Source organism: Globicephala melas, chromosome 7, assembly GCF_963455315.2.
Source record: "Globicephala melas chromosome 7, mGloMel1.2, whole genome shotgun sequence".
NCBI classification, from domain to species: Eukaryota; Metazoa; Chordata; class Mammalia; order Artiodactyla; family Delphinidae; genus Globicephala; species Globicephala melas.
The window spans coordinates 8913254-8939258 of NC_083320.1; the positions used below are offsets into that span (position 1 = coordinate 8913254).

The 26005-nt window shown below is 42.6% G+C and overlaps 1 protein-coding gene and 1 long non-coding RNA gene across 4 annotated transcripts in view; one reads left to right on the forward strand and one right to left on the reverse strand.

The window, feature by feature from the left end:
- The first annotated feature begins 375 nt into the window (after window positions 1-375).
- The window catches only part of LOC115864214 (uncharacterized), a 57404-nt gene continuing 31774 nt past the window's right edge, over window positions 376-26005 (forward strand). For both annotated transcript variants that reach the window (XR_009564517.1, XR_004043869.3), the window contains exon 1: window positions 376-458. This is a non-coding gene — a long non-coding RNA (uncharacterized lncRNA). The remainder of the gene's footprint in view (window positions 459-26005) is intronic.
- The window catches only part of LOC115863995 (nuclear body protein SP140-like protein), an 87742-nt gene continuing 66356 nt past the window's right edge, over window positions 4620-26005 (reverse strand). For both annotated transcript variants that reach the window (XM_070045887.1, XM_030877603.3), the window contains exons 11-18: window positions 18041-18145; window positions 16182-16324; window positions 13331-13369; window positions 8750-8865; window positions 7175-7295; window positions 6821-6892; window positions 6084-6218; window positions 4620-4945 (exon numbers count right to left, since the gene is read on the reverse strand). In XM_070045887.1, coding sequence (XP_069901988.1) covers window positions 4826-4945; window positions 6084-6218; window positions 6821-6892; window positions 7175-7295; window positions 8750-8865; window positions 13331-13369; window positions 16182-16324; window positions 18041-18145 — 851 coding nt within the window. In that variant the 3' untranslated portion in view covers window positions 4620-4825. The remainder of the gene's footprint in view (window positions 4946-6083; window positions 6219-6820; window positions 6893-7174; window positions 7296-8749; window positions 8866-13330; window positions 13370-16181; window positions 16325-18040; window positions 18146-26005) is intronic.

Consider the following 26005-nt stretch of genomic DNA (forward strand, 5'->3'; position numbering starts at 1 on the left):
CAAACAAACAAACAAAAAACACCCGGTAGTAGAGTCTTTCCTTTCATTCTGCTCTGTGTGCTCCGGATGAAAACTGACACCGGCCGAAGGCTGCAGCCGATTCCTGGAGGACCCCAGGACATCAGGTCGCTGATTGCGGAGGTCTTGGGTCGGGGGTTAGGGAGAAGACGGTTGGGGGAGGGTGCTTCGGGAAAGTGAGTGGGTGGCTCCCAGCCGGGCTGAACTTGCGCCCCCAGCAGCTGACTTCCAGTAAGGGAGCTTGTGCAAGAAGGAGAGCGAATCCAGGGCTGGCGGGGGAGTCCCCGCCCCGTTTTCCGTATCCGGTGTTTGCTGGAAGAAAACCGCTCCTGCCTGACCTTTTATTACCCAAGCTCTGCTTCCGTGGCTCGTCCTGTGACGCAGGAAGGGACTGGGTCCGAACAGGGTTCCTTCCTTTAGGGAAGAACGAGGTGCAAGAGGTAGGAATTCTTCCTCATTCTGAATTTCTTCACTTTTGTTTTCTGTTAAATCATTAAGGTTACCTGGTCACCTAGTTCACCGCAGGGTGTCGTGGAATTTAGGGAGAAGAGGAGTAGACCTCCTGGAAGGCTTGCTTAAAAGCTGGCACCCAGTGCTTTCTGCCACTGCTTGTTTGTAGATAGTCGAAACCAACAGAATAAGAAGCTCAGATGTGGCTCTGAGAAGTTTCTGGTATTGGTCAGGACCTGAGTGACCTGTAAGATCTCATTCTCCACTAGGCTGAGAATTTGCCTCCCCTCCACGCCATTTACTTTTCTGTCCCCAGATATGCTCAGCTCCAGTGTCCTGGCTCTCCAGAGAGCACCAGGTGACAACTTAGTTGGAATAATTAACACAAAGCTCCTGATTCAAATAATATGCGCCCCCTCCAGTTAGCAGTTTTAAAATTGTGGTAAAGTGTATATAACAATATTTATCATTTTAATCATTTGTAAGTGGATAATTTAGTGATATTAAATACATTCACAATGTTGTGTAACCATCACCACTATGTATTTCCAAAACTTTTTTGTCGTCCCCAACGTAAACTTTGTATGCATTAAAAAATAACTTCCTCATTCCCTGCACATACACCCCCTTACGCGGTCCTGTACCCTGTATTCTACTTTTTGTTTCTATGAATTTGCCTATTCTCAGTTTCTCCTATAATTAGAATCATGCATTTGTCCTGTGTCTGGCTTATTAGCGTAATGTTTTCAAGGTCCATCCATGTAGTGGCGTATGCTAAAATTGTTATCCTTTTTTTATGGCTGAATAATGTTCCATTGTATGTATACACCACATTTATTTATCCACTCACCTGTTGGTGGACATGGGTTGTTTCCACTTTTTGGCTATTGTGAATAATGCTGCTATAAACATTGGTGTACAAATATCTGTTTGATTTCCTGCTTTCTTATGGATATATACCTAGGAGTGGAATTGCTAGGTTGTATGGAAGTTGCATGTTTAATTTTTTGAGGAGCTGCCCAGTTGTTTTCCCCAGCGGCCGTACCAGCAAAGCATGATGGTTCCAATTTCTCCACATCCTAACTAATGTTATTTCCTGTGTGTGTGTTTAAATTATTATTATTATTTTGCGGTGCGTGGGCCTCTCACTGTTGTGGCCTCTCCCGTTGCGGAGCACAGGCCCCGGACGCGCAGGCTCAGCGGCTATGGCTCACGGGCCCAGCCACTCCGCGGCATGTGGGATCTTCCCGCACCGGGGCACGAACCCGTGTCCCCTGCATCGGCAGGTGGACTCTCAACCACTGCGCCACCAGGGAAGCCCTAAATTATTATTTTTATTATAGCCATTCTAGTAAATATGAAGTGATATCTCACTGTGGTTTTGACTTACATTTCCATAATGACATGATGCTGAACATCTTTTCATTTGCTTATTGGCCTTTTGTGTATCTTCTTTGTTTGGAGAATGTCTACTCAATTCTTTTGCCCATTTTTTAAAAATGGAAGTATAGCTGATTTACAATATTGTGTTACAGCGAAGTGATTTACAATATTGTGTACAGCAAAGTGATTCAGTTATATTATATATATATTTTTTTCAGATTATTTTCCATTATAGGTTATTATAAGGTATTGAATATAGTTCCCTGTGTTATACAGTAAATCCTTGTTGCTTATCTGTTTTATGTACAGTAGTTTGTATCTGTTAATCCCAAACTCCTAATTTATCCCACCCCGGTCTTCCCATTCCCCTTTGGTAACCATAAGTTTGTTTCCTATGTCTGTGAGTCTGTTTTTGTTTTGTATATAGATTCATTTGTATTACTTTTTGGATTTCATATATAAGTTATATAATATTTGTCTTTCTCTATCTGACTTACTTCACTTAGTATGACAGTCTCTAAGTCCATCCATGTTGCTGCATTCTTTTCTATGGCTGAGTAATATTCCACTGTCTATATGTACCACGTCTTCTTAAACCAATCGTCTGTTGATACTTGGCCCATTTTTGAATTGAGTTGTTTGCAGACCTTCAGGAAGTCTTTACACATTCTGAATATTAATCCCTTATCAGATATATGGTTTGTAAATATTTTTCCCCATTCTGTAGGTTGTCTTTTCACTTTCTTTGATTCTTCTAATTTTATTTATTTATTTATTTATTTTTTAAATTTTTAGTTATGTTTTGATTTTCCCTAAAAACTGACATATCATTGAGACTATACTGATGTTGACAGACCAGGGTTATAAATATATTTATGGGAAAAATTGTTGCATTAACTAAACAAGCTCTTGCACCAGGAACAGCCCCTGGGCATTTATATTCGACTTCTGCTACATTTCCAGGGGCAGGCCACCCTGATACGGCATGTTCATGAAAAGTAAGTAGCACTGAATACTGGCAAGTCCCCATATAAGCTCTGCAGAAACGTTATATGGAAGGCATTTCTTCTGGGACTAGTAAGAACTTGCTGTTATTTACAGTAGCATGTTTCTTTCCTATTTTCATTTTGCCAAACTTTGAGTATTTGACAGTGCTTTTCTTTTTTGTTTTTAAAATTTTTGAATTTTATTTTATTAATTTTTTTATACAGCAGGTTCTTATTAGTCATCAGTTTTATACACATCAGTGTATACATGTCAATCCCAATCGCCCAATTCATCACACCACCACCCCTACCCCCGCGCCGCTTTCCCCCCTTGGTGTCCATATGTTTGTTCTCTACATCTGTGTCTCAACTTCTGCCCTGAAAACCAGTTCATCTGTACCATTTTTCTAGGTTCCACATACATGTGTTAATATACTATATTTGTTTTTCTCTTTCTGACTTACTTCACTCTGTATGACGGTCTCTAGATCCATCCACGTCTCAATAAACGACCCAGTTTCGTTCCTTTTTATGGCTAATATTCCATTGTATATATGTACCACTTCTTCTTTATCCATTCGTCTGTCGATGGGCATTTAGGTTGCTTCCATGACCTGGCTATTGTAAATAGTGCTGCAATGAACATTGGGGTGCATGTGTCTTTTTGAATTATGGTTTTCTCTGGGTATATGCCCAGTAGTGGGATTGCTGGATCATATGGTAATTCTATTTTTAGTTTTTTAAGGAACCTCCATACTGTTCTCCTTAGTGGCTGTATCAATTTACATCCCCACCGACAGTGCAAGAGGGTTCCCTTTTCTCCACACCCTCCCCAGCATTTGTTGTTTGTAGATTTTCTGATGATGCCCATTCTAACTGGTGTGAGGTGATGCCTCATTGTAGTTTTGATTTGCATTTCTCTAATAACTTGTGATGTTGAGAAGCTTTTCATGTGCTTCTTGGCCATCTGTCTGTCTTCTTTGGAGAAATGTCTGTTTAGGTCTTCTGCCCATTTTGGATTGGGTTGTTTGTTTCTTTAATATTGAGCTGCATGAGCTGTTTATATATTTTGGAGATTAATCCTTTGTCTAGGGCACATAACTTTTTGTGCCCTAAAAAGGAGGCAAACAGCCTCATACCTCATCAGAACTTGGAACACGAGGAGAGTGTGTCATGATAACCTCTGGGAGATAAGGTGGTGAGTAGGAAATGGCCTTGTAGCAGCTGCTCAGAAGCTTCCCAGACTCTCATGTTCTGGAAGGATCATAGGGCATTCTCAAGACTTAGATCAGCTACAGACAAGTCTTGCCTATGTGGCCTATGTGGAAACATGCAAGGTCACCAGGATGCCATGGCAGAGTCATTCCCCAACAGAACCAAGAATTGTCAGAGGTGAGGAATGCTCCCATCAGCTGTACCATTTATGATTGTACAAACTGAAAGTTAGAAATGCTGTGCATCTACTATGGGCTTCCTGATGCCACTGGGTGTGAGGCCAAAAAGGATGCTATCCAGTATTCAGTAAGGTAATCAGTGACCAGAATGTATGTCACTATATCTTTCTATAATAGGCAATAATCAGTAATAAAATACATTGGGAAAAAGGTCACTTTCAAAATGACAAAAAAGTATTAAATACCTGAGAGTAAAATAAGAAATGACTAAGTCCTGTGTGGGGAGGAGAAAAGAAGAGAAAACTTTACTTAAGAACCTAATAAAAGATTCAAGGAAACAGAAGCACATAATATGATCCTTTATAGAAAGACCTGATATTTTCTTTTGCGAATTTCACCCCAAATTACTCAATAAGATAATCTGAAGTTTAAGATTTTTATTTAGAAAAGTAAATAAGCAGGAATGTCAGTAAAAAAAAGTTTGAAAAAGAAGTGTGTTATTCACACAGCAACAGGAAGTTGGTCAGTGGGGCCACAGGCACAACATCATGTAGCAGTGGAGACTCTGAAGGGGGAACTAGAAACGGGCTACATTTAAAAGATCAGCTCAAACCGACTGCTGTTTGTACGTATTTCCTGGATGCCAAAAACGTTTTTGAAGTCACTCTCAAATTCGGCTTCTAGCTGAAGCCCCAGATTGATGAATTTATTGTTCTGAAAAAGCAAAGGCAAAAACAATGATAGCCATAGATTGCTAATGAGCTTAGACTCTCAATGTTTTGGTTAATCAGAGTTTTATTTTAGACCATCCCAAATGTTAAGTGAGAATTAATCCAGTTGAGGATAGTTTATGTTTCCTGATAGCTGGATCATTTCTCTTTATCTGGAGGACAGAGGAGCAAAAATGGCGCTATACTGCAGTCTAATTCTTCATCAGAAATTTATTGATTAATTTAAAAAATTCTAGTTACTTGATTTTGAACACAGCCCATATCCCTTGTGACACCATAATAGTACAGAAATGTCTAAGGCAAGTTCGTGGTGCCTTCCTTTATCCTTCATTCCCCACCCCTTGAGGTGATCCTTGTTAACTTTTTGATCCAACACTAGGAAATTCTAATGTAAAGAAATCCAAAATTTTGAAATTTGAGAAATGTGATTTGGTATCTTCCTTTAGAGATGAGAAACACGAGTAGCCTTTAAAATGTGCTTCTAGCAGATGAGAGAATTGGCCTCACTTCTCTACGAGCATCAAGGCCATGAGGGTTCTGCCTATAAGAAACTTTCCATGCTCTGCGTCCAGAGTGCAGTACTGGAACTGCTGGAAATAGGCAGATGCCCAGGTGTGGGGAGATCCCTGTCCACTCCTTCCTGAGGGCCCGGATGCCGGCGGGCAGTTACACAGCAACCAACTGCACATGGACATACTCTGTGCCTCTGCATCCAGTCTCCCTAGGATGGTCCCCAAGTCTGGGCCAAGTAAGGACCTGAGCCTGGGCCAATTGCAGGGACTTCTGAGCCACACACAGTGCTGCCAGGTCTAGTAAAAAAATAAAAAGCACTTCCATTTCCGGTGGAAGGGACTAGGTCTGCAATCCACTGTTATCTATGGGCAAATTGAGTATCTAGAAGGAGTAAATTCTGAGGTCCTAGGGTAATGTTTCCAATGATACCTCTGGTCTGTTATTATCTTCCACACCATAGTCCACAGGGCTTGGAGAATACTGCCAGAATTTTTACCTGTGTGGGCTTGCCACATGATAAGGGAAATTGTAACATTGACCTGATACAAGAAGGTGAAAGGCAAAATGACTTAATTGAAAGAAAAATAGAAGCAGGGAGAACTGTTTACCTTGTAAAACGCCCTGTGGTTCTGGAAGATGAGACGCATGTCCCGCACAAACTCCCGTACTTGGTGATATATGTTCATCGTCAGATTTTTCTTGATTTTGTTTAACCACATGGGCTTCTCCAGGCCTTGAGATGTCTTTGTATTATGTTGACAAAAGTGCCAAAGGGCATTAGCATGGTTCCAAGTCTACCTTCTACAGATTCCCACAGTTATGGACTGAGTGCTTGTCCCCCAAATTCCCCCAAATGGGGGTCCCCCCATTCCCCCATATGAATTTGTCCCCCAAATTCATATGCTAAAATCCTCACCCCCACTGTGATGGTCTTAGGAGGTGGGACAATTGGAAGATAATTAGGTCATGAGGGTGGAACCCTCATGAATAGGATTAGCACCCTTATAATAAAAGGACGCCAGAGACCTCTCTCCCTCCCTTTCCACCATGTGAGGACAAAAAGAGAAGTTGGTTGACTGCAACCTGGAAGAAAGCCCTCATTAGGACCTGACTGTGTTGGCACCCTGATCTCGGATTTCCAGCCTCCAGAACTGTGAGAAATAAATTCCTGTTGTTTAAGCCACCCAGTCTATGGTAGTTTGTTACAACCGCCTAAGCTTCTAAGGGCTGATTGAGCTGTCTAAGGTATTTATCAACAAGGCAAAGATAATGGCAATGTGTACCCATTGGATTCATATCACAAATTCAACAAATGCCAGGTTGGGGTTTTATTGCTGTTACTTACATAATATGGTTCTGAGGCAAAAAAAGAGCTTTTTGGAGAGCAATAGACCTTTAAGAGGAGGAACTCACACTTCTGCAAAAGATAGAGGAGATTTTAAGTGAAGAGCAGCTTGGAAAGAATGAGCTCTTACATATGCTCAGATAAATGCACAACTCTCCAACCTGCAGACCCCTGAAAAAAACACAGAATGGGAATTTTCTGTGGCATAGGAATTTTGGTGTCAGGTAACATGATCAGAGCACAGCAAGCGACAGCAGTTTGCCTTGGGCACCATTCCTCCTGCCCCCTGCAAGATGGTGCTTCTTCTCTTGTGTAAACAGAAAGGAGGAGGCTTAGGTTTACATTTCAACTCACTAGCTTCTCTTTACTCAGCATCAGCTTCTTCAGGACCTCAGATTGCTGATGACATGGTTGGCTTTCTGGGCACCTTTCCTGAAGATCCTTTATCTTGCAGAAGGTGCAGCTCCATGGGTTCCTGAGAGGTCGGATATAAGGTCAGCAAAGGCAGTTTCTCTGTGAATCAACCATTGTTTCTATAGCTGTTAAAGTCCTCTGTTCAGGAATGACTGGTAGTTTCCACCTGTATTCAACTTCTCTCTGACACCCCTCTGCACTAGAGCCCCATTTGGGCTCAACTGCCGAAGACAGCCCTCCCATCAATAACTGTAGAAGGCTAAGTAAGGTGCCATGGTGCGTAAGGACACTCATTCACTTCAAAACTTAGGTTCTCATCTGAGCCACTGTGAGTTTGGTAATGAATTCTGCCTGCCCGAAACGAGAAGGAGAAATTGGTACCTTAAGTACTGGAGTCTTGGGCCTCAATGAGACATCAACTCAGTAAAAATCAGGAAAACAGCCCTTCTTCTCAACTTTGCTGAATAAGCACAGAGCATAAGCCATAGGCATCGTTTTTTCTGGCATTGTCATCTCTGTGTCTAGCATCTGTGATGCAGAAACTTCTTGGAAAGGAAATCTACCAATAGAGTGACAGGTATCTTCCATTTGCCCCTAGATCTCCACTACCAGGTTCTCTGTGCTGGGGAGCTCTCAATTCTCAATAATCTGAGACCTGGATACAGCGATCCATCCTAGAGATGTCATTTAACCTCTCTCCTTGGCCACCCCAGTGCTTGCTCAAGGGGCAAGCATTACAGTGTCCACAGTGCAGGGGTGGGGACTCTACACGAGCTCAAAAAAACGTGGGGCTTTCTGCCTCTGCAGATTGCCCAACTGCAGAGGTTTACGCTGAATCCTGCGGTGACACATTCCCTGGGACTTACATAGGAGCAGATGAATTACACTAGACTCCTCCCATTATGGAGGGACAGTGCTCTGTCCTCATAGGAACAGACATAATCCTGGTAGAGATCATCCTTGGCCACAGCAATTCTACCACTTCTAGAATGCCTTATCAATCTACGTGTTAGCTCACATATCATCACATCTGACCGAAGATACACTTTACAACAAAGGAAATGCAGCAGTGGACTCATACCCGCAGAATTCAGGGATCTTATCATGTACCCTGTGATTCAGGGTCAGATGACTTGATAGACTGCCGTGATCACCTTCTGAAGGCTCATCACAGTCCCAGCTTTGTCAGCTATGTGATGTTCCCATAGCAGGTGGTATATGTGTTAAACCAGCAGCTAATGTATGGCAACGTAACCCCATCAAAGTGCATGGGTGTGGGAACCACCTGAGGGACGTGGGGGTTACTTCTCTATTATACCTAATCACCACTTGAAGAGTTTTCTTCTCATTAATCTACTGCTGCCAGCACTGTTCTTATTTCTGGATCCTGATGCTTAAGGACTCTTCTTCTGAATCAAGACACATACAACCAGAGAAAATTGCAGGCTGAGTGTGCATGGTGGGAGGAGCTGTACCACAGGAAGGAAGGGCAGGAGGGGGCCAAGTCTCACTAACCTGTCAGCATCTTTAGGTGGGATGTGGCATTTCTCATGAAAGAACCTCGAACAAGTATTACAGGAGAACAGCACGGTCTTTCCACGGCATACCTCGCATTCATTTGAGTTTTCTGGCTAGAAGGGGAGAAAATATAGACATCACTGGGATCAGTGACACCCTAGATAGTCGACACATTGGTACTCTAGAACACACAGCATTTACTTGTACCAAGGTGATACTTGTAAACCTTTCTCCTCAAAATAGTAAGGAACAATACTGAGTGGAGATTTCAGAAGAAGACATGCTGGTTTGCAGTGAAGCTCAGGAGGAAGTGGCTGTGTGTTAGACCTTTAAAGTTTTCTTTATAAAGACAGAGGTTCTGACACAGGAAGGCTTGTAACAGCAACAAAATAGGATCAATTAAAGATAACCTGAGAAATTTATTATTCTGCAGGCAAAACCTAACTCAGGAATACAGTGTCTTATCTAGTTGTCTACCATGCATCATCTAAATTGCCTCATTGAAGAGTGATTTACTGACAATTTAATATGACAGAATAAACATCTGAGATATCCCTGCATCCCATTTTCTTGGCCATAAGTTCTCCATGAGTTGAAGGGCCTGGGGATGAGTTTCTGGTCTATGGATTTTGTGCCTAGAGGGCCCCTGAGCCTGTGACAGTGCCTCTGGTTGGAAAGACCATGGGCACAGATAACCCGGTGGATGCCAGGGATGACAGAGCTCTTTGACTCTGGGAGCCTAGGGGAAGCTGTCCTATGACTTAGCTTGGCGAGTAAGGTGTGGAGGTGCCATGTCTCAATGGGTAGGGAGTGTGGTAATGGCAACCACTGGAGTTGAAGGCCAAGGCTTTACCCTAATTTTCTGAGCCCGTGGAAACCTGGTGCTTTGTCCTGTATAAGGAAGATGGATGGGGCCACAAAATTAATTGATGCTGGATTTTTCATCAATCTCAATATGTGGGACCTTTAGCCAGATTTTATTTCATTTGTGAAGTTAAAAATTTGACAGTGTTTGCATCTAAGTATCGTGGAGTAACAAACACACGTTAAAACAACAGAATTTATAGACCAAAATAAGAATTGTTCAAGGAATGAGCCCATTGGTGGGCAAGGGGAATTACATTTTTTCCTTTTCTTTTTGGTGTTAATCTATGTGGCAATAACATGTGAATCCCTATATACTACAATTTCTATGTATGAGGGTCGTGTGTCTGTGCTGGAGAAATGGCCAGAGGATGGGCACCTGGCCCCTCTCCTGGGCCACCTGAGTGGAAAGAGAACCATGTGGTGAGGAAACATTTCATCCAATGGGTAGCAGCTCTTCATCATAGATGAAGCTATCCTTTCTACACCATGGGCTGGAAGAAGGAATTCACATCCTTGTGTGACAATCTACATACAAAACAATGCATAGACTTGGGGACTGGCCCACCCAGTGATGGGTAGCTGGGATTTTGGTGGGTGGTGAGGAAATGGGGAGGTGGCAGAGAGTGCCATTCCGCCTCTTCCTTCTAGAAACACTCTTTATGCTTCGTTCCATGACACTCCATTCTCTTAGATTTTTTCCTAGCACTTTGCTTCTTTTTTTAAGCTTCCTCACTTGGAAAGTTGGAATTCTGTAGGGCTCTGCCCCATGTTCCCTGCTCATTTTACTCTCCTAGATGGCCACGACTACTCCCGTGACCACACCTACCACATTTGTCCCTAGGCTTTAAGATCTGTGTCTCTGGTCTCTTTGTGAGTCCCTGAGCATCCAAACTCTACTTTCCATCATCTCCAATTAGATGTCTATCATCATGTCTAAAACCCATATTGCCCCCAAACCACAGTCCTTGACTTCCTGTCTTGAATCTGCTCCTCTTTCAGTGCCCCCCTCATCTCACTAAGCACCCCACCATCCACCCAGGAGCCTGGAAGTGAACACAGATTCCTCCCTTTCCTCACCCCAGACATCCAGCCCATCACCAGTCCTGCTGTCATTTTTAAATATCTCATCTCATTCTTAGTGCTTCTGTGAGGTCCATTGCTTACAAGAATGCAGAGCCCCTACTTATAATACAATATTATGAGCCAAAGCAAGATGTCCTGCTATTTCCAAATCATAACAGAATATCATCCCTGAGCCCAGTGAGCTGAGGTGAATTGGAACACACCTCAATTTGTAAATTCTTTTCATCTATAAATTCAATATAAGAAGAAGAGACACAAAACTCACACATGGGAGGAAATTCTAGGCCGTAAGCTGTATCTCGTGCATGTGCTCCCTTTCAGTAGGAGAGCTCGAGGAATGGCCTGTTAGGGACATCCTTGGGGACATCCCCACATAGACTTGAGTGGCCCTGGCATGGGACCATGTAACCGCTTTTCCTTTTTCTCATCCTAATGGATGCTGACCACTATTTTTAGGCTACTGGCTCAGAGTTTCTTATGCCATTTGGTCCTGAGAGGACACAAATGGCAGAAGCCAAGGGGCTGGGAAAGGAAGAGATGCTCTGGAGAGACCCTCTGAGAACTGAGGTGGTCACACCTTAATAGCTGTAAGCGCAGAGGGAACAGAGAGAGGGCGCCTGTGATAAAGGGTGGGAGACGGTCAACTCAATTGATTAACCCAGACTGAATTACCCTTGACTCCCTAGGACTGGGCAGAAACATTTGGCCTTAATAGCATCTCTTTCTTCAGAAAACCCAGTGGATGCAGAGCTTAGTTACTGAGTCTTTAGCATAAAGTCAGTTGAGCTGGTAGCCCCAGAAACCAGCTTTGTGAAGACCTCGACTTCCTGGTTTGACTGAGATGACCAAGGTCACTGCTGTTGGAAGTCAGGAAAATGGAAGTTTTTCTATTTCCTTTTTTCACTTCACATGTTCTCTCTCACACCCTGTCTTGGAGAGGAAGACATCAACTATCTGACTGCCTTCCCTGAAATCCACACAGCATAGAAACCACTGGTCCATGAACTTCACATGCTACTTTGAAGGAGAGAGAATTTGCCTTCATAGATGGAACTGCAGTCTGCAAAGCCCCTCTGTTGGGGCCAAAGGGCCTCTACACAAAGGAAAGAGCTTTCCAGGTCAGCAGCCTCTCCCACAGGGCACACCTGCTTCCCAATCACTCTATTCTCTAAAGGGTCATCTCCATAAAGGAAATAAAGTTTCCCTTGAAAAAGGACTTAGCATAAGTGTGTGTGTGCATGTGAAGGAGAGGTTTTGTTTTTTTGCTTTACCAGGTGACATATGGCTATATATCCGTTCCAAAGGGGGATTCTACATTAGGTCTATAATAGGTTAGCTAGAGTGACCATGAGATGTTTCCATTTTGCTCAATTCTTATTTCATTAAAGCTAGAACCCAGAAAAACCAATGAAAATAAAATCAGTGTTGCAAAAGCAATAGTCATTAAATGTACTTTTTTGTGCCTTTCAAAATCATACTTTTCCAGCTCCAACTCCATCTTTTATGTCTAATTTTAAGATAGTATGCCCTCTGTAATGGCCTATATGGGAAAAGAATCTTAAAAAAAAGAGTGGATATATGCATGTGTATAACTGATTAACTTTGCTGTACACCTGAAACTAACACAACATTGTAAATCAACTATACTCCAAAAAAAAAAAAAAAAAAAAGACAGTATAGTAAGAGTTCCATTCCGAGAGTGCCTTTGTAATTCCAGCAAAGTTAGCCTAGGTACCCAACTAACACAATCGGCTATACAGTACTGTACTGTAATAGGTTTATAATACTTTTCACACAAATAATACATAAAACACAAACACAAAAAGTAAAGAAAACTTTTTTTTTTTTTTTTTTTTTTTTTTTGCGGTACGCGGGCCTCTCACTGTTGTGGCCTCTCCCGTTGCGGAGCACAGGCTCACGTAACGTTCTACATTCGGGCCTGCACCTCAAAAACTAACAGTGCCTCTTCACATAAAGAAAATCCCCTTGCCATTTCCTGCGTTGTGAATCTCTTCGGTTCTGCAGTTCCTTCTTCCTCTTGTCTCTCTCTGTCCTTCCTCTGGGCCTCCAATTCCTGGGTCTTCCTAGCAGTACCAGCTACATCACCGCTGCTTTTACACTTGCTTTCGGACAACCTGAGCTTGAAATAAAGACACTGCACTACTGTACTCTCTACAGTCCTGTACAGTAAAGTACACAAAAGCACAACCACTTGTAGAGGATGCGCGCACGTTACAATGTACACCAGACACGGGAACTAACTTAAGTGATTGGACGTGCGAACGCGCGTTCGCATTTTTGAAAGCTCGCAACTTGAAGGTTCGTATGTTGGGGACTTACCGTATGCCATTCACATATTTTTCTAAAACAAATGTACAAGGTCAGTTCTGCCTCATTATATATTTTTAAGGATTACCCCTGCACCTCTATCTCAAATGTTTTAATGCTCAAAGAAGTCCTGGCCGCACACGCTGAAATGTTTGGAAGTAACAAGTGTAAAAAGCACCATATTATAAAATCAAGTTTCAACATAATTGGTTAATTTAGAAACCATAAAATAAAGCCAGAGAGATGGAAAGTCAACAATGTGGTAGATGAGACATGGCCAGAAGGTCCTGTGATAATTACCTTTTTTCTTTTTCTTGATGGGTCTCGTAGAAATCCGTCCTGAAAGAAAAATGAGATTCATGCTGTGATGGGTCCTTGTTTCTACTTTGTGAGATCGGTAATTCCACTACCTTCCCCTCATGTCCCATTATCAACATAAACTCAAGGGGCCTTCATGGAAAATAACCTTCCTCTCCAAGTCTGTAACATGGTGCTCTCTGTTATCCAGACTCAGCTTTAAAGCCAGCTTTAAAAACTGCATCCTCTCTCTTGCTCTCCTTAGAAAGTTTTGCCAGATTTTCCTTTACAACCGCGTCTACACCCACCACTTCCTTTCCATTCTCCCAGTACCCCTCTAGCTTTTATCTTTATACCTTGCGTGCTATAGCTCCATTGGCACACACTTGGTGAGTGATTGACAGCTGGCAGACCCCATCAGTGGCCTTGGACACACAAAGGTATCCAGGCCTTCGGGGAGACAAGTGGAAAAACCTGGCATATAGTGGGGTAAGGATGATAAAGTGTAAACTGTGCTCTCATGGAGTATTTTGGGATCCAGAGATGGGTGAGTATAGTAGGCTAAATAATGCTCCCCCGACCCATGAATTTGTTCTAATCCCCCGACCCATGAATATGTCAACTTACGTGGTAAAAGGAACTTTACTAATGTAATTAAATGAAGGAGCTTGAAATGGAAGATGATTCTGATTATCTGGGTAGGGCCAATGTAATCGCAAGGGTCCATACAAGAGTGGGTAGGAGGGTCAGAGTGAGTAGTAGGAGATGTGTTGACAGAAGAAGAGGTTGGAGTGATGTGAGGAAGGGGCCACGAGCCAGGAAATGAAGGCTGCTTCCAGAAGCTGAAAAAGGGGAGGAACACATTCTCCCTGGAAGGCTCCAGAAGGAACCACCCCTGCCGACGCCTTGACTTGAGTCCAGTGAAACTGATTTCATACTTCTGGTCTCTAGGACTGTAAGATAATAGATTTACATGGTTTCAAGGCACTGAGTTTGTGGGAATTTTTTATAGCAGCAATAGGAAACAAATTCAGTGAATTTTAAAGGACTTCAGCACAGAGTGTGCTGTTTGAGCTGGGCCTTGCAGGTCGAATGGGGTGGATCAGGCAGAAAGGTGGTGAAGGTCATTTGAGGTCTCCATGGGTTAAAGCACTCTACCCTCTTATCCATCTTGCATTCCTTGATCAGATTCATACCTCTAAAACACTCTTTCAACTTTGTCAGTCCCTAACCCAAACCTCCAACAATTCCTCCATGATTAAATGAAGGGTTCAGCCTCCTTTCTGGGGCCGCAGGACCTCCACAATCAGCCCAGCTCATGTATTGAGTCTTATAACCCACAACTTCTTGACACTCCTGGGGAGGATTTTCATGCCATCCTTTCTATATAGAATTCCTTATTATGACATTTTTGCTTGTCAGAACTATTCTTCTTTTAAGACCCAGCTCAGTGCAAACTGTTCCATGAAACTGTCCTCAACCTCAAAGACAGAAATGAACTTCCCTCCCCTAAGCTTCTGCATCTCTTCCTGCCAGAGAATCTCATTATGGCATCTATGAGCTGTGCAATCCTATGCTTATAAACGTGCAGCCTTCCTCCTGGTTAGGGGCTGGGGGCCACACCTTACAGTCCCTGTGGCTTTAGATGTATTCAATAAATATTTGCTCATCATTAGAGTGGCACAAGGAAGGACCATCTGGGGCACATGACAGAGTCAGAAGGCATGGGTTCATCTGTGACAGAGACCCGGCCCGTTTTGTCCACATCAGGGGGCCGAGATGAGAACCAAAGGGATATTTTTTTTTTTTTGCCGTATGCGGGCCTCTCACTGTTGTGGCCTCTCCCGTTGCGGAGCACAGGCTCCGGACGCGCAGGCTCAGCGGCCATGGCTCATGGGCCCAGCCGTTCCGCGGCATGTGGGATCTTCCCGGACCGGGGCACGAACCCGCGCCCCTGCATCGGCAGGCAGACTCTCAACCACTGCGCCACCAGGGAAGCCCCAAAGAGATATTTTTAAATTCATTTAAAAATATTATTTTTCAAGAATGAATTTCAGGTGGCTATCCAGAAAACACTCATTCTGATATATTATTTTCAGACACATAGTTCTATTATTGTTACTTTCAACATTGGCCCCCTCCAAAAGTCTAAGACCCTCCCACGCCAAATTTAGTTTACTTTCCTGTGACCAAATTACCCAGTGGCAATTATTAGTGGCAGTGCCAAGGCCATAATTTACTGTCCTACCTTCAACAATGTAAGAGTTTGAATACTATTCAGCCATAAAAAAGAACAAAATGTTGTCATTTGCAGCAACATGGATGGACTTGGAGGGCATTACATTAAGTGAAATATGTCAGATGGAGAAAGACAAATATTGTACGATATCACTTACATGTGGAATGTAAAAAATATAACAAACTAGTGAATATAACATAAAAGAAGCTGACTCATAGAGAACAAACTAGTGGTTACCAGTGTGGAGGGGGGGAGAGGCAACATAGAGGTGGGGGAGTGGAGGTATAAACTATTGGGTGTAGGATAGGCTCAAGGATGTAGTGTACAACATACAGCCAATATTTTGTAATAACTGTTAACTGTAAGTGGAAAGTAGCCTTTAAAAATTGTATAAAAATTAAAAAAAATTTTTTAAGTGTAAGAGTTTATGCACTTAGAGGATTAAGCTGTAATGTAAGCCAGCAAATATAACAGCCACATGGAATGTTAGTGATAATATGCGCATGTGACCCAGGCAAGGGGCGTCATGATGGTTTTCTGGAAATTCTGCTAAAGCTGGAAGTTGATGACTTGTGGCACTAAATCCTTTATTGTAGCACTTTGTCACTAGAATACCTGAATCAAGGTTTTCAGGGGCCATCCCCCGCAGCGCACACTCAGCTTCCAGTTCTTGGACGCTTCGTGGTTTCCTTCAATTTCAAATTCCCTGAGGGTGAACCAATTTCCATGTATATCCTTTATACACTTCTCCGAGGTGCCTGTGAGACCAAGACAAGCTGAGCTCCCTTTGTGGCCAGGGTGTGCCCCCAACTGTGAATACCCCAGAACCTGACCTCCCGCCACGTGAATCTGGGCTACTCGTTTTGGGTTCATAATCTACAGCAGGATAGCTGAGTCCCCTCTCTGGGGCTCTACAGCCGTCCGAAAGGGGAGGGCAGGAGCAGACTTCCTGCCCTGTGTGCATACTCTGACCCTCATGCAATGAGAAGGACAGTGATTACTACCAACATTTACTTTAAAAAAATATTTCACTATATTCAAAAGAGAAAAAAATGGAGGACTCTGAAGAATAGGCAAGATTCTTTCCCTTCCCTTCTCTGAGACCCGGGATAGAGCCAGGCTGAGTTTCTGAGGCAGCAGATGAGGTCACACATGGGGCAGTGTGGCAACTGTCACCACAGCCATGTCTGCCTTGTCCTGTACAAAAGTTGATCAGCCAGTGAATGGCAATCAATTATTGCAATAATATTTTGGGCTCATAGCTATTTTTTGTTAAAAGCAATTGTAGAAATGTTATCAAGTGGGAAAAGTTAAATTATATATATGCTATACAATCATGGGGAAAACATTTATACTTCTCGGTACCTAAAGCACCATATTTTGGGAGGAGGGAATCAATTATGGTAGATGAACATTTGTACTGTACTTTAACAGTTGTAATTTGCAAACTTTTCTGTTATCTTGTTTTTTTCTCATAATAATATGGTGAGGAAAGTTTTATTATTATTTCCATTTTGTAGAGGACAGTTCAGGATGAGAGAGACTTAGTAACTTGGCCCATACAAAATAGACACTCTTGGTACAGCTGAAACTCGAATCCCAGTCTTCTGGGTCTAAATCTTGTGCTTCTCCCAGTTAGCACAAGGCCATACAGATGTTATAGGGAATGTGGCTGTGAAGGTTGCTGTTGCATTTCTCAAATGTGTACATCTTCCATTCTGTTATTGAAGCACTTGCCCCTGTATTGGGTGCTGGATGGGCACCTGTGGACCTTTTCCTTGGGGGAAAGTGGAGATGGCCTGGTAGGCTAATGTTTATTAATTTTAAAAGAGTGGGAATGCCATCTTTCCTCCAGCCTATCTGGGATGCTGTGTGGAAAAGAGCTAACAGAACAGAACTGCGGCTGCTTTCTTGAGAACGTCTGCTTGCAAGGTTGGCGCCTGGCTGGTATCTGGGAACTTGGATTTGGGGAGGGGTCTCACCACTCCCAGAACTGAAGAGTAGCTCACTGTGCCTTAACTGTTTATACAAACAGTATGGTTTATGTGAACACCTGCCTTCCGTCTGGGAGTTTGGAATTCTGGCATGTGCTAGGCAGGGGGTACTTATGTAACTAACCCCTGATAAAAACCCTGGACTCTCAGGCTCAGGGCAGCTTCCCTGGCAGACAACATTTCACATGTGTTGTTACAATTCACTGCTGGTGAATTAAGTGTGTCCTGGTGACCCGACTGGGAGAAGACTCTTGGAAACTGACACCTGTACCATGGGCCTTTTCCCTTTGCTGATTTTGCTTTGTATCCTTTCAATTTAATAAATCACAGCCATGAGTTCAACTGTATGCTGAGTCCTTTCAGTCCTCCTAGTGAGGCACCAAACCTAGAGACCCCCAATACAGGTGTCTACCCCCTGTATAATATATTATACACATGGGAGCTTTCCAGTTGAAAAGTTTAGAAGACCACGAAGCCCACCTTCTTCCATTTTCTCCTTGTATAAAATCCCCTTCGCCTCACCACAAGTCACAGGAAGTTCAGGAAGCTGAAAATCCATATTTGTTTCTTTGGGAATTCTTGGACCTGCAAGGAAGCATTGGTTTCTTCATTCCACCTTGCTCTAAAACTGTGTACCGTCTCTCCTCACCCATCTTGAGATCCTTCTTTATAACTTAAAATGTAATGGAAGGATTTCCCCCATGAATTAGGTACATTTCTAGGCAGATTAGGTACATAAAGATAACGTCACCCTCCACCACCATCCTCTAAAATCCTACATACAAACCTCTTGTGGAAGGATCTGATTCCCAAGCTTGCTGGCCCCAACTACCTATTGCATGATAATTTTCCTCCTGCTGATTTGAAGGAAGATTTATAGTCATATTATTGCTTTGAAGTTATGCAGATGGAGAAAAAACCCTCAACTTTTAATTTTTTCTCCCCATTTGAGGGCTCACCTGGGGAAAAAAGGAAGATTGCAATGGGACCCCCAGCAGGGGCAGTGTCTGTCTTCCCACCTTGCTCTCTGTTTCACTTCTCTCTCATGTGAGCTTTCTCTGTGGCTAGAAGGTAGTTTGCTCTAGAAGAAACTGCACATTGCTCAGGGAGAGGGTTTCTGTACATCCTTGGGTGAGGGTGCTGGCATCTGATTCCTCTGAAGCAGGTGTTGAAAGTCTTAGAAAGAATGTCAGTAGCAGGAGCACCTTCTCTAGCCCTTCTGACCAACATTGAGGAGGATCCTTTAGACAGGTCTGGGGGCTTCTCTCTGGATGGGGAGGGTAGGCTGTCAAGAGCCCTTCCAGCGTCAGTTCTATTAGAGCTGGGGTGGGTGTAGGGGACCATTCAGTCTAATTCACCTGCCAGCCACCAATTTACAGAGGAGGAAATTGAAGCAAGAAAGAACAGTGGACAAGCCAAAGTTACACAGTCAAAGGAATTTTAGGAATTAGGACATAGGTCTTGTGTTACCACCCAGAGTCCCCCTTGGTGGGGAGCCTATGGCTCTCTACATGGGCAAGACAAGGGCGAGAGAAATATCATGCGAGTCATACCTTTTATATATTTTTCTTTGTATTTCCCTCCTCAAAAGTTATCAGTGCAGTGAGAGGAGCCCTGCTGAGGCCCAAGGAGGCCTGGGGGTCTCTCGCAGATCTTCTGACTAATCAATGGAGTGCGTGTTATCACCATCCTGTCATGTGGTCGAAATTGACCAAGACCAAGGACTTATCCTAACGTTTGCTATCGGCTCTGTAAGCCAATTAAGAAAATGTATTGATCACTAAAAATATGGATTATAAGATAAAAATTTAGATGTTTAATTATTAAAATTGCATTAATCACTTATTTTTACCTCTTTTTCTGCCTCTTTTCAAAGGCCCAGTGTTGATTGTTTTTCTCCCCGAGGAAGTAGAAAAGTAACATAAATGTCTCTTTTTATAACATTGCATTGCAAATAGTAGTGTTTTGCAAAAATACCATTCAAATGTCACTTTTTAGGAGTTTACCTAGTACTTCAAGAAAAATATCAAATGCTTAGATCAGGAGTTAGGAACTTTCTCTGTAAAGGGCCAGATAGTAAATATTTAAGGTATTGTGGACCACAATCTCCTTTGTGACTACTCAACTCTACTGTTTTATTGTAAAAGCATCCATAGACAATTCATAAATGGAAAGATGTGACTGTGGCTACGTTCTGATAAAAAATTATTTACAAAACAATTCATGGGGCTTCCCTGGTGGCGCAGTGGCTGAGAGTCCGCCTGCTGATGCAGGGGACACGGGTTCGTGCCCCGGTCCGGGAAGATCCCACGTGCCGCGGAGTGGCTGGGCCCGTGAGCCATGGCCGCTGAGCCTGCGCGTCCGGAGCCTGTGCTCCGCAACGGGAGAGGCCACAACAGTGAGAGGCCCGCGTACCGCAAAAAAAAAACAATTCATGGGTTGAATTTGCCCTGTGGGCCATAGTTTGCGGAACTCTGGTCTAGACTTGGTTAGTTACAAAGATGATGTTTAACTGAGATATATCCTATATTTCTTTTACTCCAAGTCGTTCCAAATAAAACTGAAACCGTGTTTTATGTGTTTCCCAAGCAACAGAGCAGCAAGGTGAGAAGAGTAATGAAGTTGTACATCTTTTGAGTCCTTGTTGTGTGCCAGGAACTATCCTTAGACCTTGCCTCTATTAATTTACTTTATCCTTAGAGCAAATTTAGTCAAATTAGGGACTTAGTCAAATAGGGACTAATACTATCCTTATCTTACAGATGAGGAAATTGATATGCACAGATATAAATGCAAATTAACTAAAAGCATCGAAGATTTACTTTGATAAAGAGGCAGAGACAAAAGGCAGTAATGTTAGGTCTCAAGGGGGGCTTCATGCTCAACTCTATAGGTCAGATAGCTGCTGTAAACCTAAACTTGAAAGATTTTTGTATCAAAAATGGTCTCAAAAATGAGCAAGGACTTAAAAACTAGCCCAATGGCTCAATGAAGGGGAGCTTATAAAATTGATGACCAAGTTCCAAAAGTTGTAGGGTTAGAGATGGCACAAAAGGTTGACTTAAGAGATGTTTCAGAAAAATGTAGTTTCTGATTTAATTGTTGATTTTGTCCAAAAAGGTTAATCATGTCCATGTTCATGTTCAGGTCTGCCATCATTCAAATGTGTCTGAATGTTGGAAGTCAGGGATGCTTTCTTGCTAAAGGTCTGTGCCCATCATTCTGTTCCCATGGCTGGAATCCTGGGGTGTTAATTTGGGTAATGCAGGTCCCAGGAGAAAATCCCCTCCAGAAAGTCAATCATGACTAATCTTTCCTTTAAGCAGATTATGACCAGATGCGGCTGGAAAGGAATATTTCCTTCAACCAAACACAAAAAGCCTTCAGGTTGATGATGTTATCTCATATTCTGGGACTTTGCCATAACAATTACTCAAGTTTAAAAAAAAAATCTCACCAAAATAAAAATGGCCCCATGAGACATTTATTAATTATTTTCATCCCAAGAGAAATCACACCCCAAGATCAACATGTTCTACCTTACAAAATGTTATCCTTAGGAAGTTATTCAAAGTATTAGGGAGGTACACTGAGGAGAGATTACTAAACCTGTATAAGAGAATCATAAGCATGGCTATGATCTTGAAGGCCTAAGAGGAACAAGTGAATGGGGAACAATGTAGACCTGAAAGTAGATGAAGCTTTCTTTAAAAATTGCTCTAGATGGACTGGTTTCAAAGAACATTACAGTACCAAATATGGTAGTTAGTAGTTGCCAGGTATAAAAGGTTATCCACACAGGTGTGGGTCTTGGTGAAACAGTCCTCTCCGGTCCTCTTCAGCACTGATGCTGAAGTGGGAAAAGGCCAGTTCTGATTCTCTCTCTCTCTTTTCCTGCAAGAATCAAGCCCCACTGTCCCACAAGAAGACACTTGTGTTCTCTTGGCTTTCTCCTTGCTCTCCTTTCCTATGCAGTGATGAAATTGAAATCCCAGCTCTAATTATAACTTGAGTCTGTCCAACAGTAGCCCTAATTGGCAAATGTGCATTCTCTTGCTCTCAGTTTCTCTCTGCTTAAATATTTCTGGGACTAGTTGGTGAGTTAGACTACTATTTCATCAAAGCCTGTTGAGGACAAACAGCTTCATGGCAAACAAACAGAAACTCGTTGTACACCAGCTCAGTTCTCAGAAATTTGGTCTGGAGACCAGATCATATGAACAAAGTGCTGCTAAACTTTACAGGGGTTATTTGTGTGTTAGCGAGCTCCAGCACTTTATTATCTTAGATCCAGAAAGTAAAATGCCTGGACAAAGTAGGATTTAATTATTCTTGGGTCTACCATCTTAATAAACAACTACTAATGCTATACTAAAACCCTACATTAACTCTTACAAATAATAATATGGTCAGAAAAATTAAAAGTCATTTAAAAATAATTTTCTTAATAGTTGGAACTAATCTTTATGGGCAAAATAGTATATCAGGATGTTTAGGTGATCTTTTGGTTGCCTCAGAGTATCAGAGAGTCTGCAGTGTGTAAGAACAATAGAATATAGGAGCCCAGTATGCCTAGATCCTAAAGCAAGTGTTAGTCTAGCCCTGTTGCACAGACCATGGTAAGCGATAGTGAGGCTGGTTCTGCCGGAACAGGCCTTCCCCACCTCCAGGTCTTGTGAAAGAGGCTACATTTCTTTCAAGAGAATTGTCAGACACCTCCCCTCAAGCCAAGACAAAATATGTTAAAGGATCCACACAGGAGATGGACCTCAGTCCTTGGGACATCAGGGAAGGAGAGATTATCAGACTCATCCTTGCCAATATAAAGGTGAACATCATGGCTAGTGTGTTCTGTGGTGGGAGAAGGGCTGAGCCAGGAGTCAGCAAGGGAATCAATGAAGAAGCATGATTCCCTTGGCCTGGTGGGGGGGCCCTGTGGATGGGAGTTGAACTGGGTATTTTTGAGAGATACTCTTCCCAAAAGAACCACATAGGGCAACGAGGTAGCTGCTGCAAGGGTGCTAACCTTCCAGAAGGACCATCCAATGTCTTCATTCCCAAGCAAGTTGGCCACCACTCACTACTGACAGGTGGTAAAATATATTGCTTCTGCTCTTCTAGTGGGAAATTTCTAGCCAAATTTGTTTTTCCAGACAAAAAGTTTTAGATTGTAATTTGTCTATAATTTGACAAATTTGTAGGTATGATTCAAGGACTAGCTGAGCCGTGAACAGGATCACAATGGGGCAGCCTAGCAGGAGATGGGGTCTGTCTTATTTGTTTGCCTCACTTCTCCTTCACAGCAGCTTTCTCCTGGCTGGAAGGGAAGCTCAGGGGAGTTCTACTGTCTTCTGAAAATTGCTCAGGGCGGAAGGAGGGTCTACCTCTACATGAGAGGGTGTGGGGGGGGCGGGGAACTCAGAGTCTGACTCCACAGAAAGGAGTCTTAAGATGAACTTGAGAATGATTAGCTGCTGTTCCTGCCCTTCCAGCCAGTGATGTTAGGAATCCATTAAAGATTTGGGGAATCCATTAAAGACACTCCTTGGGCTCCCTGTTCTTGATGCCGATGAGAGAGCTGTCCATGGTCCTTACCAAGTCCAGTGGTAGATCTACAGAATGTGAAGCTGTATATGAAGCTGGGATGGGCCTTGATGGGCAGTCAGTCTCTTTATTATCATTTCACTTTACAGAGGAGTAAACTGAGGCAGAAGAGGCAAAGTGACAGACCCAAGTTTACAGGACTACCTCAGGGTGGTGGGACATGAGGCAGGACATCTTTATCACTTGTGAGTTACACAGTGTTTTATGGCTACTACTATTTCCAGCCTCAAAAGTTACCAGTTCAGCAGAGGCAGCACTTCAGTGGCCCTTGGGTCCTGGGTTTTGGCTGTGGATTCATCGTCATGTTGCTTGTTTGAGATATCATATTTCTCTCCCTGTCATGTTTTAGAAGCTGACTAAATCTGATATATTTCTCAACAGTTAGTAGCTACAGAAAGTAATTAGAGAAACAGGTCTATTAACAAAAGCATAGAATAAAGCATGAGAATTTAGATGTTCAGTTAGTAAATTTTATTTGTGTATTTATTTCTTCTTGGTTTGCCTCTTTTCTTTGGGGCTCTGTTACTCAGAATTTCGACTCTATGTCTACCCCTCTTTCTGAGAAAAATATAAAACAGATACTGCTGAAAAGTTGCATGGTATATAATAGTGCTTTTCAAAAATTCCATTTTACTTTAAATTTTCAAAAGTTTACTGCATAAAGAAAAAATATTAACCCATAGTCTTGCACCTACTAAGCCTTTGATGGTTAACCTGGGTTCATCCTAGATTTCATTTTATTTGCCCTCACATTAAGAAAAATTCATTTATATCCACATTAATAAAAAAGAATTTAAGACAGAGTTTTATTCCTTATATCTCAAGGAACACTGTGAGAATAATAATAATGAGAGCTAACAGTTGTTAATTGCTTATTATATGCTAGACATGAACACAAGACCCTTACTTCTACTACTTTATTTTAGGGATTTTTACTATCCCCACTACCAATGAAGAAACTGAAGCATCCTGAAATTAAAAATTAAGTGAAGCAATGCAGATTTCCTTTGGTTGAGAGGCAGAATCAATGGCAGTAACACAAGACTTTGGATTGTCTAGGGAGATGTGATGTTGAGCTACACAGATAAAACATAGGCCATCATCTTAGCCCTAAATGAAGGCTTTTAGGCTGAAAATGTCATGAAAGTGACCAAAGACCTTGTTCACATGGGTTTGGACAAAAAAATAGGATTTAAAGAACTAACCAAGAAAATGTTGCCCAAGGGGAATTTGTAGAAATAGAACTTCAAGTCCTAGAAAACCTTAGGGTTATAGATATCAAAAAAAGTGTTGATTGAAACGCTATGTCAGGGGAATATGCTCTCAGATTTAGGAGGTGTGGGTGGAAAGATGGTGGGGTTTGTGCAGGTGAATCTCCTGAGTGCCATGTTCAAACGTGTTGATCTCCAAAGCAGGGCCATAAAGTGCACACATTTCCTTTCCCCTTTCCTTTCCTTTCCTCTCTTCTCCTCTTCTTTGTTTTTCTTTCTTTCCTTCCCTCCTCCCCCTTTTCTCCCTTTCTTCCTTTCTTCTTTCTTTCCTTTCTTTCTTTCTTTCTTTCTTTGTTTCTTTTTTATTTTGCAGTACGTGGGCCTCTCACTGTTGTGGCCTCTCCTGCTGTGGAGCACAGGCTCTGGACGGGCAGGCTCAGCAGCCATGGCTCACGGGCCTAGCCACTCCGTGGCATGTGGGATCTTCCCGGACTGGGGCATGAACCCGTGTCCCTTGCATCGGCAGGCGGACTCTCAACCACTGCACCACCAGGGAAGCCCTCTTTCTTTCTTTCTTCTTTCTTTCTTTCTCTCTCTCTCTTTCTTTCTTTCTTTCTTTCTTCCTTCCATCCTTCCTTCCTTCCTTCCTTCCTTTCTCTCTCTCTCTCTCTGTCTCTCTCTCTCTCTCTTTCTTTCTTTCTTTTCTTTCAATGCCTGGACTACAATTTGGGCCTGTTCATAGATATCAACCATAGACATCTTAGACAAAAAAAAAAAATATTTTCTTTCCCTCTCTATCTTTCTCTGGCACTGTTTGATTCACCTTTCATCAAACCTGTTGAGGCCAAATAAATTAAAGATACAAAAGTAGTCTAGTTCAGCTTACCAGAGTTCTCCTTATTGGTAGATTTGGGGTTTAAGACCTGCTAATTATTGTTCTTTGTGAATTTTCTTACTCAAATACCCCACAGGAAGTAGAGTGGCTGTTCTTGGATTTCCTATCCAAATACTATTTATTGACACCAGAGGCTTGCTATAGAAGTTAAGTGTTCCCCTCCCCTCAAGGCAAGTGAGAAGGCTTCAGTCTCAAGGTGATTAATCTGTGTCTCTAAGAGCTTGAAGGAGGCAGAGATGTTTAAAGACTCAAACCTGGAAAGTCTAGAGAGGGTGACTGCATTGGGAGCCAACCCCACATCCAGTGGTCATAGGACCATGAAGAGGCATGGTTCTCACGAGCCTCCCTGGGGAAGGGAGGGGCTCAGTTAGTTCCTGAGAGATACTGTATCCAGGAGGATCATTTGGATGAAAGAGGTGACCCCAGGAGAGGTGTGGACCTCCTAGAAGCTGGGAGACTAAGAAGGAAGTGGTAAGCCATCAGTTAGATTTCCTGCATCAGGGGACCTTCAGTTGAGAAAGTCTCTATAAAGACAGTGAATATCTGAAGAACCCACAAATATGGCTCATGAATCTGCCATTTCTGGGAGACATGAAGGATCTATTGTAAGAGGGCCATTCCTGCTCCTTACCACTTCCTTCTTTCCTTCCTCCTCAATTTGAATTAGCTAAAAGCAGCACATACTGAATGGTGTTAGAGAGGAAGTGTGGATGAAAGAAGAGGCTGGCCTTATCC